This window comes from Microtus pennsylvanicus, chromosome 11 (assembly GCF_037038515.1).
Source record: "Microtus pennsylvanicus isolate mMicPen1 chromosome 11, mMicPen1.hap1, whole genome shotgun sequence".
NCBI lineage: Eukaryota > Metazoa > Chordata > Mammalia > Rodentia > Cricetidae > Microtus > Microtus pennsylvanicus.
In genome coordinates, this window is record NC_134589.1 from 9,875,431 (window position 1) to 9,893,860 (window position 18,430).

At 54.3% G+C, this 18,430-nt stretch overlaps 2 protein-coding genes across 5 annotated transcripts in view; one reads left to right on the top strand and one right to left on the bottom strand.

Moving 5' to 3' along the window:
• Itgb4 (integrin subunit beta 4) overlaps positions 1–11,273 on the top strand; it is a 34,504-nt gene extending 23,231 nt beyond the window's left edge. For 2 of the 4 annotated variants that reach the window (XM_075990154.1, XM_075990153.1), the window contains 13 exons: positions 2,083–2,287; positions 3,678–3,835; positions 4,125–4,305; positions 4,420–4,557; positions 6,125–6,307; positions 6,387–6,518; positions 8,083–8,307; positions 9,125–9,274; positions 9,872–10,060; positions 10,146–10,301; positions 10,379–10,543; positions 10,636–10,746; positions 10,846–11,273. In XM_075990154.1, the coding sequence (XP_075846269.1) occupies positions 2,083–2,287; positions 3,678–3,835; positions 4,125–4,305; positions 4,420–4,557; positions 6,125–6,307; positions 6,387–6,518; positions 8,083–8,307; positions 9,125–9,274; positions 9,872–10,060; positions 10,146–10,301; positions 10,379–10,543; positions 10,636–10,746; positions 10,846–10,985 (2,133 nt within the window). In that variant the 3' untranslated portion in view covers positions 10,986–11,273. Of the gene's footprint in view, positions 1–2,082; positions 2,288–3,677; positions 3,836–4,124; positions 4,306–4,419; positions 4,558–6,124; positions 6,308–6,386; positions 6,519–7,448; positions 7,647–8,082; positions 8,308–8,546; positions 8,706–9,124; positions 9,275–9,871; positions 10,061–10,145; positions 10,302–10,378; positions 10,544–10,635; positions 10,747–10,845 lie in introns of all 4 variants that reach the window. The other 2 variants (XM_075990152.1, XM_075990155.1) reach the window with 2 other exon arrangements.
• Positions 11,274–11,390: 117 nt separating this feature from the next.
• Positions 11,391–15,654, bottom strand: Galk1 (galactokinase 1). The gene is made up of 8 exons (XM_075990106.1): positions 15,461–15,654; positions 14,010–14,199; positions 13,530–13,649; positions 13,213–13,348; positions 12,915–13,096; positions 12,057–12,207; positions 11,653–11,815; positions 11,391–11,572 (listed from the first exon to the last, which is right to left on the bottom strand). Exons 1-8 carry the CDS (start codon positions 15,623–15,625, stop codon positions 11,501–11,503), a joined length of 1,179 nt encoding a protein of 392 aa, XP_075846221.1. The 5' UTR covers positions 15,626–15,654; the 3' UTR covers positions 11,391–11,500.
• Between the last annotated feature and the right edge of the window lie 2,776 nt (positions 15,655–18,430).

Sequence of the window (18,430 nt, forward strand, 5' to 3'; positions counted from 1 at the left end):
CACACACATACACACAAATGCTCTCAACACACACACATATGCTCTCAACACACACATACACACACATACGCTCTCAACACACACACATACACACACACATATGCTCTCAACACACACACATACACACACACGCTCTCAACACACACACATACACACACATATGCTCTCAACACACACACATACACACACACGCTCTCAACACACACAAATACACACACACGCTCTCAACACACACAAATACACACACACGCTCTCAACACACACATACACACATACGCTCTCAACACACACACAGACACACATACGCTCTCAACACACACACATACACACACACGCTCTCAACACACACACATACACACACACGCTCTCAACACACACATACACACATACACACACACGCTCTCAACACACACATACACACACATACGCTCTCAACACACACAAATACACACACACGCTCTCAACACACACACATACACACACACACTCTCAACACACACATACACACATACACACACACGCTCTCAACACACACATACACACATACGCTCTCAACACACACACAGACACACATACGCTCTCAACACACACACATACACACACACGCTCTCAACACACACACATACACACATACGCTCTCAACACACACACATACACACACACGCTCTCAACACACACATACACACACAAATGCTCTCAACACACACACACATATGCTCTCAACACACACACATACACACACACGCTCTCAACACACACATACACACACACACGCTCTCAACACACACATACACACACACGCTCTCAACACACACACACACGCTCTCAACACACACACGCTCTCAACACACACACATACACACACACGCTCTCAACACACACACACACACATATGCTCTCAACACACACACATACACACATACACTCTCAACACACACACATACACTCTCAACACACACACAAATACACACACACGCTCTCAACACACACACACGCTCTCAACACACACACGCTCTCAACACACACAAATACACACACACGCTCTCAACACACACACGCTCTCAACACACACACACGCTCTCAACACACACACACGCTCTCAACACACACACACACGCTCTCAACACACACACACGCTCTCAACACACACAAATACACACACACGCTCTCAACACACACACACGCTCTCAACACACACACACGCTCTCAACACACACACGCTCTCAACACACACAAATACACACACACGCTCTCAACACACACACGCTCTCAACACACACACACGCTCTCAACACACACACACGCTCTCAACACACACACACACGCTCTCAACACACACACACGCTCTCAACACACACAAATACACACACACGCTCTCAACACACACACACGCTCTCAACACACACACACGCTCTCAACACACACAAATACACACACGCTCTCAACACACACACACGCTCTCAACACACACACACGCTCTCAACACACACAAATACACACACACGCTCTCAACACACACACACGCTCTCAACACACACATACACACACACGCTCTCAACACACACAAATACACACACACGCTCTCAACACACACACACGCTCTCAACACACACATACACACATACGCTCTCAACACACACACATACACACACACGCTCTCAACACACACACATACACACACACGCTCTCAACACACACACATACACACACACGCTCTCAACACACACACACACATACACACATATACTCTCAACACACACACATACACACACACGCTCTCAACACACACACACACGCTCTCAACACACACACATACGCTCTCAACACAAACATAGACAATAAAACTTAAACACAGGATCGCTAGGATAGACGGAAGAACTCCACCCACCAAAAAGGATCTGGGGCCCAGCAGAATCCCAGATTTCAGAGCCACACTACAGGGAACAGTTCTTTCCCTCCTGAGCATGCCCACAATCCCAGCTGCCCTGGGTTAACCTGGCTGTGTGGGAGATTTCCCGTGTACCAGGCACGTGCTTGGTTCACACCCCAACCCTGGTCTGACCCCTACTCTTCCAATTGCAGGACTATGTCCCTGTGGAGGGTGAGCTATTGTTCCACCCGGGGGAGACCTGGAAGGAGTTACAGGTGAAGCTCCTGGAGCTGCAGGAAGTGGACTCCCTCCTGCGTGGCCGCCAAGTCCGCCGCTTCCAAGTCCAACTCAGCAACCCCAAGTTCGGAGCCCGCCTGGGCCAGCCCAGCTCAGCCACCGTCATCATTGGGGAGCAAGGTGAGGATAACCTGGGGTCGGCATAAGCGGGTGGAAACGGAGCTGAGGACCTCCTAACAGGACTCGAGACTCAAACATGTGCCCAGGGCACTCTCTAATAAGAATGTAACATCACCAACAGTAGGATCACAAGCAGGACACACACAAGTGTCAGCCTGCAATATCTGGACCATCTGCATTCTTGTTTTTTCGTTTGTTTGGTTTTTTGTTTTGTTTTTGAGACAGCGTCTCACTGTGTAGCATCGGCTGATTTGGAACTCACTCTATAGGCTAGGCTGGCCTTGAGCTCCTAGAGAGTCACCTAGCTCTGTCTCCAAGTGAATTACAGAAGCGCCACCATGTCAGGCTGTTTTGTATTTTATTTCATTGAGACATATTTAATCTTCTTTTAACGTGTGTGTGTGTGTGTGTGTGTGTGTGTGTGTGTGTGTATGTGTGTGTGTGTGTACTCTAGTGTATAGGACTCAGGGCTCAAGCTCAGGGTGTCCGACCAGATGTGACAGACAGCAGGTGCCTTTCTTGTCAGTCCCATACTTATCCTGTCTTTAAATGTAATTTTGCTATTTTAAAATTATGTGTATCTTTGTATGCCTGTGTGTGGGCATGTGCATCTGAGTGCTGGTACCCACCGAGTTCGGAAGAGGTTTCAAACCCCTGGAGCTGGGGCTAAGGCAGCTGGGAACCACCTTTCGAGTGCTGGGAACCAAACTACAAGAGCAGCATATACTCTTAACTGCTGGCCCATCTCTCCAGGCAGCCTGCCTCGTTCTGTTTGTTTGTTTTTTGAGACAAGGTTTTTCCGTAGCTTCGGAGCCTGTCCTGGAACTAGCTTTTGTAGACCAGGCTGGCCTTGAACTCACAGAGATCCACCTACCTCTGCCTCTGAGTGCTGGGATTAAAGGCCTGCACCACTGCCGCAATGTTACTTATTCTTAAAGAAAGAATACTGTGGTCTGGAATTCAGAACTATGCATACTGTTCATGCGCTGGCTGCCCTCATGACAGCCACGGGTCGAGGTCGTGTGACCACTAGGCTCCAAGCACTCCCCCAGCCTTAGCACACATCCCAGGGAGAGAGCAAGTTCATCCAGTCTTTTCAGCAACCATCAGGGAAAGTGGGTAGTGACGGGAGAAGGGAGCAGATTTCTCTGTGGAACATTTCCTGGTCTGCCAAGAGAAAAAGAAGGCAGACGAATCCCTTCCCCTTGCTCCCCCAGAGAGTCCTCTGGTTCTCCACCGCCTCTGTGGCACCAACACTCCAAGAGGAAGATGGGCCGATTCTAATTGAACTTTTAAATTGGGACGCCTGGGATGATTAACAAATCTCTGGCGCCCCCTGTTGGTAACATATACTGAGCCTGCTGCCCACCCTCCACACCCCTTTGACTAGATGAAACGGACAGGAGCCTCATAAATCAGGAACTTTCATCACCACCACCACCCCGCGGGGACCTGGGTGCCCCACAGAACCCCAATGCCAAGGCCGCTGGGTCCAGGAAGATCCATTTCAACTGGCTACCCCCTCCTGGCAAGCCAATGGGATACAGGGTAAGGTGAGGGGCACCGGGGAGGTCTGTCACTCACCTTCAGATGGTGAGTGGATTGTCCCCAAGGGAGGGGGAGGACACTTAGTACCAGTTCTCCCTCGGTGACCCTGCAAGTGGGAAGACCTATTTCTGAGTTCTTAAGCTTCGGGCCTCCTCTCCTTGCTGGAATGGGGTCTTCCCCCTGCCTGGGAGACCCCCTGCTCTGCCCGCGGCCTTGCTGGGAGGCGCCAGTGTCTCGTATACAATGGGGGTCCTAGCGCTTCTGCTTCCTACTGACCACCCGCCCACAGGTGAAGTACTGGATCCAGGGCGACTCCGAGTCGGAAGCCCACCTCCTGGACAGCAAGGTGCCCTCCGTGGAGCTCACCAACCTGTATCCCTATTGCGACTACGAAATGAAGGTGTGCGCCTATGGGGCCCAGGGTGAGGGGCCCTACAGCTCCCTGGTGTCCTGCCGCACCCACCAGGAAGGTGAGTCTGCTCCCCGGCTTTTGGTGTGCCCAGCCCTCCCCCTTCCCTCCCTTCCAGAGCTCAGCCCCGCCACCCCTCCGACCCTCTAATTGAGCTCTTCCTGCTCCCTCCCAGTACCCAGCGAGCCAGGACGGCTGGCTTTCAATGTCGTCTCTTCTACGGTGACCCAGTTGAGCTGGGCTGAGCCGGCTGAGACCAATGGCGAGATCACAGCCTACGAGGTCTGCTATGGACTGGTCAACGAGGACAACCGTAAGGACCAGGCTTCCTTGACTTCCCGGGGAAGACTCACAGAGCCCAAGTGAGGGGTGGGGTCTAGGTAGTTCCTGTTTTTGGGCACTCTCGCCCCCTTTGTCCCAGTCCAGCAGCAAGCCTGTTTTTTTGTTTTTGTTTTTTGTTTTGGTCAGGTCACTCCTGACAAAACACACCAGCCAGGCACCAACCTTCTGGGGAGCTCTGCATACCCTTGGCTTGGCCTTTCTGAATGTAGTTCATGGCCTTTAATCATCTGGAAGTGTCACATGTGACAGCTGCCTCTGTCACGGTTGCTGAGTTCCTTCCTCTCAGGCCGATGGCCCTCTATCTGCCGCTGCTCTCTGCATGTGTGTTGCCTGTCTTCTTCAGCCCTCACTGGCCTCAAACTCAAGGCAATCCCTCTGCCTCAGCCTCCTGAATGTTCTAAGTGCTTGGTGTACCTCCATGCCTCTACCTGCTGTTTGTTTTGCTTTGTTTTAAGATAGGGTCTCGCTAGAAGCCCAGGCGGGTCTGGAACTTGATAGGTAGACCAGGCCCTCTGCCTCCCCAATGCACTCTTTGCTTGCATTTATTTATTTTTCCTATTTATTTTTGGTTTTTTCGAGACAGGTATTCTCTGTGTAACAGCCCTAGCTGTCCTGGAGCTAGCTCTGTAGACCAGGGTGGCCTCAAACTCACAGAGATCTGCCTGCCTCTGCCTCCTGAGTGCTGAGATTAAAGGTGTACGCCACCACCGCCTGGCTTCTGCTTGCTTTTTTAAAAATAAAAATATTTATCATTGCCAGATAGTGGTGGCGCACATCTTTAGTCCCAGCACTTGGGAGGCAGAGCAGGCAGATCTGAGTCTGAGGACAGCCAGAGCCACTTGCAGGAGTCAGTTCTCTCCTTCCACCTTGTGGATCCAGGGGACAAACTAATGCCCTCAGGCTTGCTTTAGGAGTGCACTAACCCTCTGAGCCACTTTACCGGTCCCTGTACCTGCCACCTCTTCAGCAGGTGCACACCACATCTTGCAGTTATCATTTTCCAAAATATATTGAGAAAGTGGGACATCGCCTTCTTTTTGTGCTTTCTCTGGTTCTGGAATCCTCCAACCTGGGAAGCCTGGAGCTCAGCTAGAGCTCATCGCTCTGCTGAAGCATGAATGGAACCGATGGTTGCCTGGCAACCTGACACTGCCAGTCTCGAGCCTTCTCAGCATGGCGCTGGAGGCTGGACCCTCAGCCATGAGCACGGGTGGAAGATGCGATCCTGAGAACACTGTTGCCCGCCGGCAAGCCTCGGATCCTGGTGCCTTACATGCATGCATACGCATCTGCCAGTCAGTCAAGGTGGTGGGTGGCATAGTCACCTGGCATCGCACGCTGGCTCTGCCACCCAACAAGGGGTCCTTCTGAAAAAGCCGGTGACAGTTTTTCCTTACACCACTTACACAGGGATTTAAGGACTCAGCAGGTGGCAGGGTTCAGGAGCTTCATGCTCTCTGGTACCTCCAGGGCAGTGATGGAGCTGCAGCCAGGTTGAACCCAGGCGGTCCCTCTGAAGTACTGTCCCTGCCCCCCAGGACCCATTGGACCCATGAAGAAGGTGCTGGTGGACAACCCCAAGAACCGGATGCTGCTCATTGAGAATCTGCGAGAATCCCAGCCATACCGCTACACGGTGAAGGCGCGAAATGGGGCAGGATGGGGACCTGAGAGAGAGGCTATCATCAACCTGGCCACTCAGCCCAAGCGGCCCATGTCCAGTGAGTGGCAGGCAAGGGTTGACTTGGGGGACAAGAGGCCATAGCTAGGGGCCCTGACTTACTTCTTTTTGCCCTGCAGTTCCCATCATCCCAGACATCCCCATTGTGGATGCCCAGGGTGGAGAAGACTATGAGAGCTACCTCATGTACAGCGACGATGTCCTGCGCTCCCCAGCCAGCAGCCAGAGACCCAGTGTTTCTGATGACACTGGTGAGTGGGGTCCACCAAAGGAAGGTGGGGGTCCTCGGTATTGTTGTCCTTGCTATCCGGAGTACACAAAGGGGCAGAAGTGCCGTGGGCCTCATGTCAAGGTGTGTGTGCCTGTGTATGAGAGAATGTGAATGCCCCCCTCAGGGACAGATGGTCCCAGGCTTACAGGTTCATGCACACGTGACAACAGCTTTACAAGTGATATGTTCGCCTGCTGTGCTAGGGAGTCTGAATAATCAAAACACCTCAGGCTGCAAGGGTTCACTCAGGCTCTGGGGGGGGAACCCTAGATGAATCGATCACTTACCCATCTCAGAACTAACTGGCTTTCTAACCCGTGAAGTGAGATACCAATCACACATCACCAGGAAGACATCCCTTTTTGAGCCTAAGGCCAGGGTGGGCACACGCTGCCACCACTGGGTGGAGCTTGGCATGCTAAATTATTTTCACCCCTGGGGTTGGGAAGGATTTGAGATATGGTATTGCTAGATTAACAACCGTGAAGTAGACAGGCCTGCCTTCGAATCTGCAGCTATCTTCCCGATGGGCTCGGATCTAAACCGCTGTTCTATAAACCAGGAACCCCTGCTTAAATATTACTAACACCGTAGGGCTCCTACCCTATTCCTGGAAGACAGTCAGGGGTGAGGCTACTTCCCTTTGTACAGAGCGGAAACAGGCTCAGAGCAGTTGAGTAACCAGGGAAACTTCACTCCAGGAGGCTTTCACAAGACTTTTTGCCTGAGCAGAGGCCAAAACCGAATAGTTTATCTGGAAAGGCTGGAGCAGGGCGAGGGTTTTTTGTCGCCCAAAGGGATACCCACAACCCTGGACTCCGCCTAAGTGCCGCTGGCCTCCTCCTCCTGACCCTCCCCGACGCCGCCCCGCGTCCTGGCGGTGCCAACGCGGCCCTTCGTTGTTCCCAAGGCTGCGGCTGGAAGTTCGAGCCCCTGCTTGGGGAGGAGCTGGACCTGAGGCGCGTCACGTGGCGGCTGCCCCCGGAGCTCATCCCGCGTCTGTCCGCCAGCAGCGGGCGCTCAGACGAAGACAGCGGCAGCGTTGCGGGGGGCGCGGACGGGGAGGGCAGCGGCTGGATCCGCGGGGCAACGCCCCGGCCCCCGGGAGGTGACGGCCTTCCCGGCGCGCCTGCTCGGGTCCTGGGCTCTCTTGAGTTGCTTTTGGTCCCCAGTTTCTGTTAAACCGCCCACTAGAGTGTCCTGCCGGTCCAGAATCTGCATAAATGCGTGCAGACAAGCCTCGGGAACCCTCTCCCTAAGGGAGGATAATGCAGGGACCTCCAGGAACTGGAAGGCAAGCCTTGGGCCAGAGTCACTGCAGGGGAGTAAGCTCCTGATTGAGGCTAACTGTGCTCGGTGGCGCAAGGCAGGCTTGGAAGACTGCCTTGTATAATCCCGTTTGCCTCTGGGAACCCAGGTCCTGGTAGTCTGAGAAATTAGCTGTAATCTTTAAGGCTGCCCTCTGCACCCCCAGGGCCGCAGCCTGCCCCATATGATCTGCCCCTTGCTGTAGGCCTCACTGACTGACCTCTCTCTCCATGCAGAGCACCTGGTGAACGGCCGGATGGACTTTGCCTATCCAGGCAGTGCCAACTCCCTGCACCGAATGACGGCGGCTAACGCTGCCTATGGCACACATCTGTCCCACCGAGTGCTGAGCACATCCTCCACCCTCACTCGGGACTACCACTCTCTGACCCGCACAGAGCACTCTCGCTCAGGCACGCTTCCCCGGGACTACTCCACCCTCAATTCGCTTTCCTCCCAGGGTGAGTGTGACCTCTGCTTCGCCCGCTGACCTTCCTACATCCAGCTCCTGGACAGCTGCTGGCCTGCTGCCCATACTCCATACTGCCCTCTCTCTCTCTCTCTCTCTCTCTCTCTCTCTCTCTCTCTCTCTCTCTCTCTCTCACACACACACACACACACACACACACACACACACGCATGCACACACGCACGCGCACACACACACTGCCCTTCTCACTTTTGTTTTGTCCTGCCCTAGGCCTCCCTCCTATCTGGGATAATAGGAGGAGCAGGCTTCCGCTGTCTTGGACCCTTGGGTCCTGGAGTCGGGCTCAGATGAAGGGTATCCCCGCATCCAGGGGTTCACCAGACTCTATAATCCTGGCTGGGCAGTCAGCAGCACCCTCCTGGGGTACAGGTAGTACAGGGGTGGTCACCGTGTGTCTGTGGCTGCCATGCCCCATCTGCCACCCGGCCACCATCACAGCCTCTGCCCACGCACTCGCTGCCTGTGCTACATTGCATTCGGATTCCCTGTCCGTCCACAGGAGCTAACCACTGCCCCGCCCTCATCAGTGCTGAAGCCTAACACAGAATCTGCTCCCCTGGGGCACAGAGCAAGAACTGAACAGGGTGCAAGGCCAGCGGTAGTGGGCTGGGGAGTCTGGCTGACTCAAGGGGGACTCCGGGCTCATGTGGGAAGCGTTGGGCAGCCTGGACAGCATAGTGTGTCCAGCTACCTGACCGGAGAGGCAAGCCAAGTGAGCAGGGGGTGGACTGAGACTCATCTCAGACCCCATACCCTGTCTTGAACTGACTGTGGTCTCCAATATCCAGACTCCCGTGGGGCTGCAGGTGTGCCCGACACACCCACTCGGCTGGTGTTCTCCGCCCTGGGGCCCACGTCTTTGAAAGTGAGCTGGCAAGAGCCACAGTGTGACCGAGTCCTGCTGGGCTACAGTGTGGAGTACCAACTACTAAATGGCGGTGAGGCATGGTGACTATTGGCTGCAATGCTCCCAAGCCTGTCCCGTAGCGTAGCTGCCGGGCCAGGAACCCACCCAAGTCTACTGAGCACAGATGCCCCTCCCAGCCATTCTCCTGGTCCTCCAAGCCCCTTCACTCCACCTACCTTCTCCTGAGCCTCTAGTACATCTCTCTGGGCCTAAACTAGGTTTTGCCTAATGAGGTTTTAGAGACGCAGGGCTCCAGCCTTTGTGAGAACTGGGAAACGGAATGCCCTTGGCGTGCACACTCAACATTAACAGGAGGTCCCTTCACTGGAGCACAGGGTTTGATCAGAACTCGAGTGGGTCAATAGGTTCCACTTAGCTTAGATGTCTTCTTTCAGTGCGGGGGCTCAGACCCAGGACTTCTTACTGGTTAAAGGCTCTACCACTGAGCTACAACACCCCTAGCCCTCTGCTCATTACAGCCAAGGAACCAGCATAGCACACTGTACCCAAACCCCAGGCAGACCTGGTTAGACCTGAGGTGTTGAATAGCAGCCTAAGGGGAGGGAGGGATCCAGCAAGCAGTGGGAGTAAATGTGGTCCTGCTTCCTGCCTTCACTCCACCTCTTAGGCGAGTTGCATCGGCTCAACATCCCTAACCCCGGGCAAACCTCAGTGGTGGTAGAAGACCTTCTGCCCAACCACTCCTACGTGTTCCGAGTGCGGGCCCAGAGCCAGGAGGGCTGGGGCCGTGAGCGAGAGGGTGTCATCACCATTGAATCCCAGGTGCACCCGCAAAGCCCTCTCTGCCCCCTGCCAGGTGAGCTGTCTGCCTCCTGCTGCCGTCTGGGTCACCACCCACCTACCGCTCACCCACTGACGGTGTCTCCCTCTACTGCCTTCAGGCTCTACCTTCACTTTGAGCACCCCCAGTGCCCCAGGACCGCTGGTGTTCACTGCCCTGAGTCCAGAGTCGCTGCAGCTGAGCTGGGAGCGGCCGCGGAGGCCCAATGGAGATATCCTCGGCTATCTGGTGACCTGTGAGATGGTCCAAGGAGGAGGTGCCACCTGTTCTGGAAGTAGGGTGGTTGGGGTGGGGGGAAGCACCGCAGGAGCTGAAGGCATCTTCCCTGTGTAGGTTCAGCCACCACATTCCGGGTGGATGGAGACAACCTTGAGAGCCGGCTGACGGTACCTGGCCTCAGTGAGAATGTTCCTTACAAGTTCAAGGTGCAGGCCAGGACAACTGAGGGCTTCGGGCCAGAGCGTGAGGGCATCATCACCATCGAGTCCCAGGATGGAGGTGGGGTGTCTCCCCATGCGCGCCCCAGCCCTTCCCTGGCCTTGCCTTTGCGTGGTACCATCCTGACCGACTGACTGATCTGCCTGCTCTAGGCCCCTTCCCACAGCTGGGCAGCCATTCTGGGCTTTTCCAGAACCCACTACAGAGCGAGTATAGCAGCATCACCACCACTCACAGCACGACCACTGAGCCCTTCCTCATGGGTGAGTCTCCAAGGGCAGGAGACCCTGACTCTGGGAATGCAGAGCCGGTGCAGAGAGGCAGGGAGCTACACATGGCCCTTCCGATTTCTTCCCTTGCAGATGGACTGACCCTGGGGACCCAGCACCTAGAAGCAGGGGGTTCCCTCACCCGGCATGTGACCCAGGAATTTGTGAGCCGGACACTGACCGCCAGTGGTTCTCTCAGCACGCATATGGACCAACAGTTCTTCCAAACCTGAATCTCCCGGGAGCTGGGCCCCTCCTTGCCTTCTCTCCCTAGCTCCTTCCTTCCTTTGCCGCTCCATCTACCTGCGTGTTGCACGCTGACCACAGAGCCAGCACCTCTAGCCAGAGAGCAGGGTAGGTGCCCTCTAGGAGAAGCATGAAGCAGGTAGAGGTACCGCAAGGCTTGACTGCATTCTGCCCTGGGTCCAAGCCCACTTGTAACCAAAGAACTGGAGGTAGCACAAGGCCCCAGCCTTGGTTCTGTTCTGCACTTAAAAAATAAAAGATTTTGCTACTGCTTAGCTGCCCTGTCTGTTCTTCACAGGCCAGAGAGGTGTCATCCAGCGGTAGAACAGTGATTCTTACAATTCCTTTGACCCAAGAGGTACCCACCTCCAAAGGCAGGTGGCACCAGAGGCTACAACCGTAAGAGGCACAACTTTATTAAGCACCCAGATGTGGAATGAGGGTACCAGAGGCAGAGCTGCAGCCTCCACCACGCTTATGTGTCCGTCAGTCTCAGGAACACTCACAAGCTCAGCACCTGGGCTCCGTCGGCAGCTTGAGAGAGGTAGAAGGTGGCTGTGCCGCTATACTGCTCCTGGGGGAGAAGTGGGGCTAAGAAACGGGTGACCCGGGTACCCACCTCTCCTGTCCTCCCAGGCTCTGGCGATCACCCACCTGTATGTGGTGCATGGCGCGGGAGGCAGCGGAGGCCTCCAGCAATGTCACTGTACAGCCACCAAAGCCACCACCTGTCATACGGCTGCCGTAAACCCCAGGCACAGAGAGTGCAGCCTCAACCAATTGGTCCAGCTCAGGGCAACTCACCTCGTAGTCATCCCTGCAAAGGATATAGGAACGAGAGGGACAGAGACCTGGGACCAGGCTGTACCCAAACTGGGACCCGCCTGTGCCCAAAAGAATAAGAGGAATTAGACCTGGGACCCGCCTGTGCCCAGAGGATATAGGACTAAGGGATACGGACCTGGGATCCGCCTATGCCCAGAGGATATAGGAACGAGAGGGATTAGACCTGGGACCCGCCTGTGCCCACAATGCACAAGCCACCCAGACGGCCTCACCTGAGTGAGTAGTGACTCTCCACCATGAGCCGTCCAAAGGCCTTATAGTCCCCGCGGCTCAGAGCAGCTGCCGCCTGGGCTGTTCGCCAGATCTCCCCTACTACGTGCCGGGCCCTGCGGAAGCCTTCCTTGCTCATCAGCTCCCTGCCGGCTGAGAAGGAACAGAGTTCAGCAGCCCGACCCCATACCACCTGTGACCTCAGGGTGTGCGAGAGAAACCTGGTGGGCAGTGGCCAAACCCCTTAGTGGACAGCGGCTTACTGAACCCTCCTCAGTACAGGCAGGGACTGATAGGACGGGCTTCACCCCAGACCTGGCTCTAAAGCCCCGCCCCCCAATCTCAGAGCTCTCTTTCTCACTGTAACATGGGACAACTGTATCTATCCATCACTTGAGATCTATGGGAGTCTGCAGGAAATGACACGCTGGACTCCCCGCAGGAAGCCAGCACAGAGAGAGTTCAATACTCTGAGCCTGTAACTTTTAGGGCTTTCGAGATGGGACAAAGAACAGGCCTTGAGATCTTTCTCTACATAGTCCCAGCTGTCCTAGAACTCACTGTGAGGACCAGTTGGCCTCGAACACAGACATCCATGGACCCATCTGCCTCTGCTTCCCGAATGCCAGGAGTAAAGGTGTTTACCACCCTGCCTGGTCTGAAAGGGCGAGCTTAAGATTTCAAGCAGGGCAGGGATGTGGCTCACTGGCAGAGCACTTGCCCGGCACGTGCTAGGTTTGCAGGATTTGGGGGCTATATTTCTCGAGCAGAACACGATGAACAGAGCTGGGAAGAAGGAAGGGACCACAGGCTATGTGGACATCCCAGCGGGGAGCCTGGCAGAACATGGTGACTCTTACCCTCGAGCTCCTCCAGCCGCACCTCTCGCAGGCTCTCCTTGCCCAGAGCCTGGGCCACTTCCTCACACTGGCGCCGCCGAATTGGGTACTCGCTGGAGCCCAGGGAATGGCGGACATTGGAGTTAGTGATGAGCACAGCCAGCTTGGGGTCGGACAGCGGAACCAGGCTTGTCTCCAGGGACCTGGGGGGAATGAAGCTGGAATGAGGGAGATGTCACAGCCAAGGGTCCAAACAGCGGGCACACTCCGCTCGGGAGCTCCTGATTACGAGGTGGGGGATACGAGGGGAGCCCCTGACCTGCAGTCAATGAGCAGCGCATGGCCTTTCTGCCCCAGCAGAGCGATGAGCTGGTCCATGATACCACAGGGCACCCCTGCGAAGCTGTGTTCAGCCCGTTGACACACCTGGGCCCGGGCAGCTATTGACCCCGAGTCTGCGGCACAGGGTGAGGTGGGGAAGCTGGGGTCCAGGGGAGGGCATAGGGGGTGGCCACATTGGAACAGCAGGGCTCCAGTGACAATCAAAGGGACTCCTCATCCTCCCTCCGTAAGCCCAGTAAGGGAAGAGGTTCTGAGCACAGAGGCCTGAAAAGGAAGGCGGGGCCTAAGCAATACCTGGGCAGAGCTGCTGGAGGAAGGTATACGTGGCCACTTCCAGAGAAGCTGAGCTGGAAAGCCCACCCCCCAGGGGCACCGAGCTGACCACCACTGCACTGAAGCCAGGGAGGGGGGCAGCTGCAGGGGAAAGAACGGTGCTGGTAAGATGGGGTGCAGGGAGTGTGGACATAGGCAGGACGCGTGTCTCACCAAACTGCAGACCTCAGGGAGCCCACCCACCCTTCCTCTGCGACCCTCTGAGTTTGCTGGGGTGATCTTTCTCCTTGTTCCAGAGACTCGCAAGCTGACTCTGAATTCTGGTTCCTCTGATCATATAAAGGAAACCTAAGGTAGTTCCTGAGCTCCCAGGGTCTCTGAGCCCTAATCTGTACCGTGAGATGCTCCACCCGGGACAAATGACAATGGGATGCTCCACCAGGGAGGAAGGGACTTTGTGCTGGGGAAATGGCACTCCCAGAAGCAGCCTGGGTCTCACACCTGGGTAATGTTGAATCACTCCCTTGACGTAATTGGCCCATTGTGGGGTTCCAGGCTCCAAGGACCGCTGGGCTGTGGGCAGTGGGAATTGCAGGCGCTGGGGCTCATCTGCATTCTTGGAGGTGGTAAGAAGAGAAACAAGCCCATCTGTCCGGGCGCTGCCAACCAGCACGGTCACAAGCTCCAGAGCCTGAAGGAGAGGGTGTGCATAATCTCTATCAGCGGACAGAGTGAGGCCATCCAGGGCCACATCGTTTGGTTTCTGTTTGCTCTCTAAAATTGTTTTGTTTTCTTTGTTTTTCTAGACAGGGTTTCTCTGTGTAGCCCTGGCTATCCTGGAACTCTGGAGACCAGGCTGGCCTCAAACCCTGGCAGATCTGCCTGCCTCCACCTCCAGAGCACTGGGGCTAATAAAGGCTCTCCCAGCCCACAAACCACGAGGACCCTGAGGGGAAGTTTTGCAGACTGGTGGAATATCCAATTGCAGGTGGGAAATTCTTGTCTTTTGAGATTCCAGAACTTGCTTGGGTCTCCCCAGGGCGATTAGAGCAGACAGATTCAAAGCCCAAGGTTCTGTTGTCTGGGACAAACAGGGCTTGGGGGGTAAATAGGCTTAGCTGGCAGCAAAAGAGGTGAGGCTCAAGAAAGATCTTCAAAAGAAAGCTGGCCTGGGGGGCGGGGGGGGGGTGGCTTTGAATTCAGCCTCCTGGGTCTTCAAGGCGGAGCTAGCTACAGCAAGCGCTAGTCTGGACTCTGCCCGGAGGACTGCTTTCAGCTGAGGGCCAAAGGGACAGATAGCTATCTTAGGCAATAACAGGGCCACAGGGCTTCCCTGACTGGGGCCAGCCTCCGCAGTGCTGCAAGGCCTCTTTCAGGAGCAGAGACCCAGGCTGAACGCTAGAACACTCACAGACCTAGAAGGAGCTGTGTCTGTGACTTTGAGCCCCTCGTCAGTGCTCTATGGGTCCGCCGTTTCTTCTGGGCTGGGCCAAGAGGGCAACATTTACAACGGTCTACCTTTGCATAAGTCTAAGTCTGTAGGCAAACCTCCGTGTTTTCTTGATTTGAGATAGGCTCTCACTCAGTAGCCCAGGCTGGCCATGAACTCGCAATTCTCCTGCCTCAGCTTGCCGGGTATTGGGATTATCAGACATGCTTAACCATGCCTAATAACCTCCTATATTGCTACCTTGGTCCTCACATTATTAAGAGGTACATATTTCCAAATTGAGGGCGATGATTAACAGCCCCCAGAGGGCGGGCTTGAGTGAGAAGGCACACACACCCCTCCCTGCTTCGGCTTCCTGTCTTCACACGTGGACAACTGCACGTCCCGGGGTCTCTCATGTTTGTGGACCCCTCACTCCGCCTTCCACCCGGAGAGTGCTCGCCCTCCCGCGCTGCCTATGCTAGCCCTTCCCTACCGCAGGCTCCCCGAGGTAACCCCTCACCATGGGCAGCACCAGGCCCTGGTTGTAGTCCGTGTGCTCCCCGATGAGGTTGACGCGGCCCGGCGCTGACACCGCCAGCTCCGGCTCGGCTCCGAACTCCTCCAGGAAGGCCCGCCGGGCCTCGGCCAGCAGCTCCTCAACCTGGGGCGGTCTCCAAGCAGCCATGACTCTCGTCTGCAGCGGGGCGCGCCGCCCCGCGGGATGCTAGGGGCGGAGCCACGTGGCGCGGACTCACATTCCTGCCGACGCGATGCCCCGCCCCCGCCGTCTGGCCCCGCCCACCCCACCTGCAGCGCCTGCTTGAAGCTCAGCTCTGTGGCGCCTGCAGGCTCTGGCAGCTGACAGCTGGAGAGACCAGAGTGGAATTCTGTTTCCTGGGGTTGTCCTCTCAGAACTGTGGGGGCTCCCACTTGAGTGGCAGTTAACACGCATGGAGATCTGAACTATCCATCCCTGAGCCTGGAGCCTCTTCATGCGCTCCCCATCACCATCTTCCCCCCAACACAGCCACGACAAAGGAGCGGGCAACGGGCAACAGGAACACCTGAGCGCCACCAAAGCATCTGTCTCCGAGGTCCTCAGAGCGCGTCGTCCCTGATCATAGGTCTCTAACAGAGTGCTGTGGTACACAGTCTAAGGATAAACAAGGATCCATCGTCAAGCTTGAAAGTGACCAGAGAAAGTCACCTTTTACAGGCTCTTTTTCTGGCTCCTGTCGATGGAGATGATGCCAGGGGTCAGACGCAAGGCCAGGCCTTCCTCAGAGGCCCAAAAGCTACTTCAATATTAGGTGATTTTGTTGGTTCCCAACAAGTGCTTCCCCTGGGAGATCCTTGGTCTCAGAGACAGGACCATCTGCCTACAGCCTTTATTCTGGCCCAGATCTTTGCCTGGGTGCCTGTCTACACCTTCTGTGTAACCGTGTAAGAGAAGGAAAGCCTGAACTATAAGAAAAGCAGCCTGTCTGGGATTACAGAGCATATTGTAGAGAACACAGGGATGCAGCTTGGAGTCAGCTCAAAAGATTGTCCACAGTGGTAAAGTCTATACTTACCATGCTCAAGACCCTGGCTCAAGACCCCCAACACCGTATTTTCAAAAGAGAGCAGCTAGAAGAAAAGGCAGGGCTAAGGCTTTGACCTTGAAGGAGGGGAATGTTCATGGTTCAGTGGCAGAAAGCACACATATTCAAAGACACCCCCAACACCGTATTTTCAAAAGAGAGCAGCTAGAAGAAAAGGCAGGGCTAAGGCTTTGACCTTGAAGGAGGGGAATGAACATGGTTCAGTGGCAGAAAGCACACATATTCAAAGACACGCGCAAAATATTTTTTTCAAAAAATATTTTCCAAGCCAGGCATGGTGGTACATGTATAATCTTAGTACATGGGAGACACAGGCAAAAGGATCTCCTGTTTGAAACCAGTCTGGTCTACATAGTAAGATCCTGTCTACAAAACTAACATACTGGCTGTGCTATCAGAAGATATGTAAACTAATAAACCCGGATGTAACGCCACAGGCTTGTCATTCCAGCACTCAGGAGGCAGAAGCAGGGTTGTGGCAAATTCAGGACCAATCTGGTCTACACACTGCTACACAGCAAGACTCCGTATCAAGTGAGGGGTGGTGGCTGCCAATAGTCGTAAATGTCTGCAACCCTAGCTCCTCGGAGATCAAGGCTGGCCAGGCGTGGCGGTACTTGTCTTTAATCCCCAGAACCCAGGAGTCAGAGACAGGCAGACCTCTGTGGAGGCCTGAGGGTTTGGAGTTCAAGGTCATCCTCCTCCACAAAGTGAATTCCAGTCTGGCTTACACTCTGTAAGACCCTGTCTCAAAAACTAACAACAAAATCAATTGGCTTACACTCTGTAAGACCCTGTCTCAAAAACTAACAACAAAATCAATTGCTGGGGCTGGAGAGATGACTCAAAGGTTTTTTTTTTAATATTTATTTATTTATTATGTATACAATATTCTGTCTGTGTGTATGCTTGCAGGCCAGAAGAGGGCACCAGACCCCATTACAGATGGTTGTGAGCCACCATGTGGCTGCTGGGAATTGAACTCAGGACCTTTGGAAGAGCAGGCAATGCTCTTAACCTCTGAGCCATCTCTCCAGCCCAAGATGACTCAAAGGTTAAGAGCACTGGTTGCTCTTCCAGAGGTCCTGAGTTCAATTCCCAGCAACCACATGGTGGCTCACAAACCATCCATAATGAGATCTGGTGCCCTCTTCTGGCCTGCAGAAATATGTGCAGACAGAACACCGTATACATAATAAATCTTTTTAAAAATCAATTGCTAATTTCTTTTGACAGCTTGCTTTTTGAGTACAGTACAATAAAGCCATCTCTTTGCATAACCAAAAAACACAGACAATTGTGAGTGGCCTTGGAGCTGACTGAAATGACAGCCATGTCCACCTACAAGGCACCGTCCTGTTGTGACAGAACTGTATGCAGCACCCCCTTTTCTGTGAGCACTCTCTGACTAGCTTCAGCTAGGAATCCAACAGCCCGCATCTCCGTCCAGTTGAGCGTGGGTAGGATCCAGCCACTCTGAACCTCGGTTGCTCATTTCCCCAACAGGGTGGGTGTTTTCTCTTTGGGTCATTTATGTCTAAAGTGCTCACACTGTAGCTGATACTTAGAAGCACAGAATAAATGTTTGCGCTTGCTATCAGACTTCCATTAATTCAAACAGGCATTAATGGACTCTCCTTCGTCGTGCAGCTGGCTGGAAAGATAAAAAGCTTCAGGCACCTTACCATCTGGTGGGGAGGCAGACAAGCTCAAATCTGACCTCCTCTAATTGAGATAAATACTGTGCTTACTTTTATTTTATTTTTTAAAGCAAGATCGCAATGTGTAAACCAGGTTGTCCTTTAGCTTTTCTTTTTTTTTTTTTTTAATTTATTTAACAGGGCTACAATAGTGAGATCTGCTTCAAGAAAAAATAGCTTGAATTC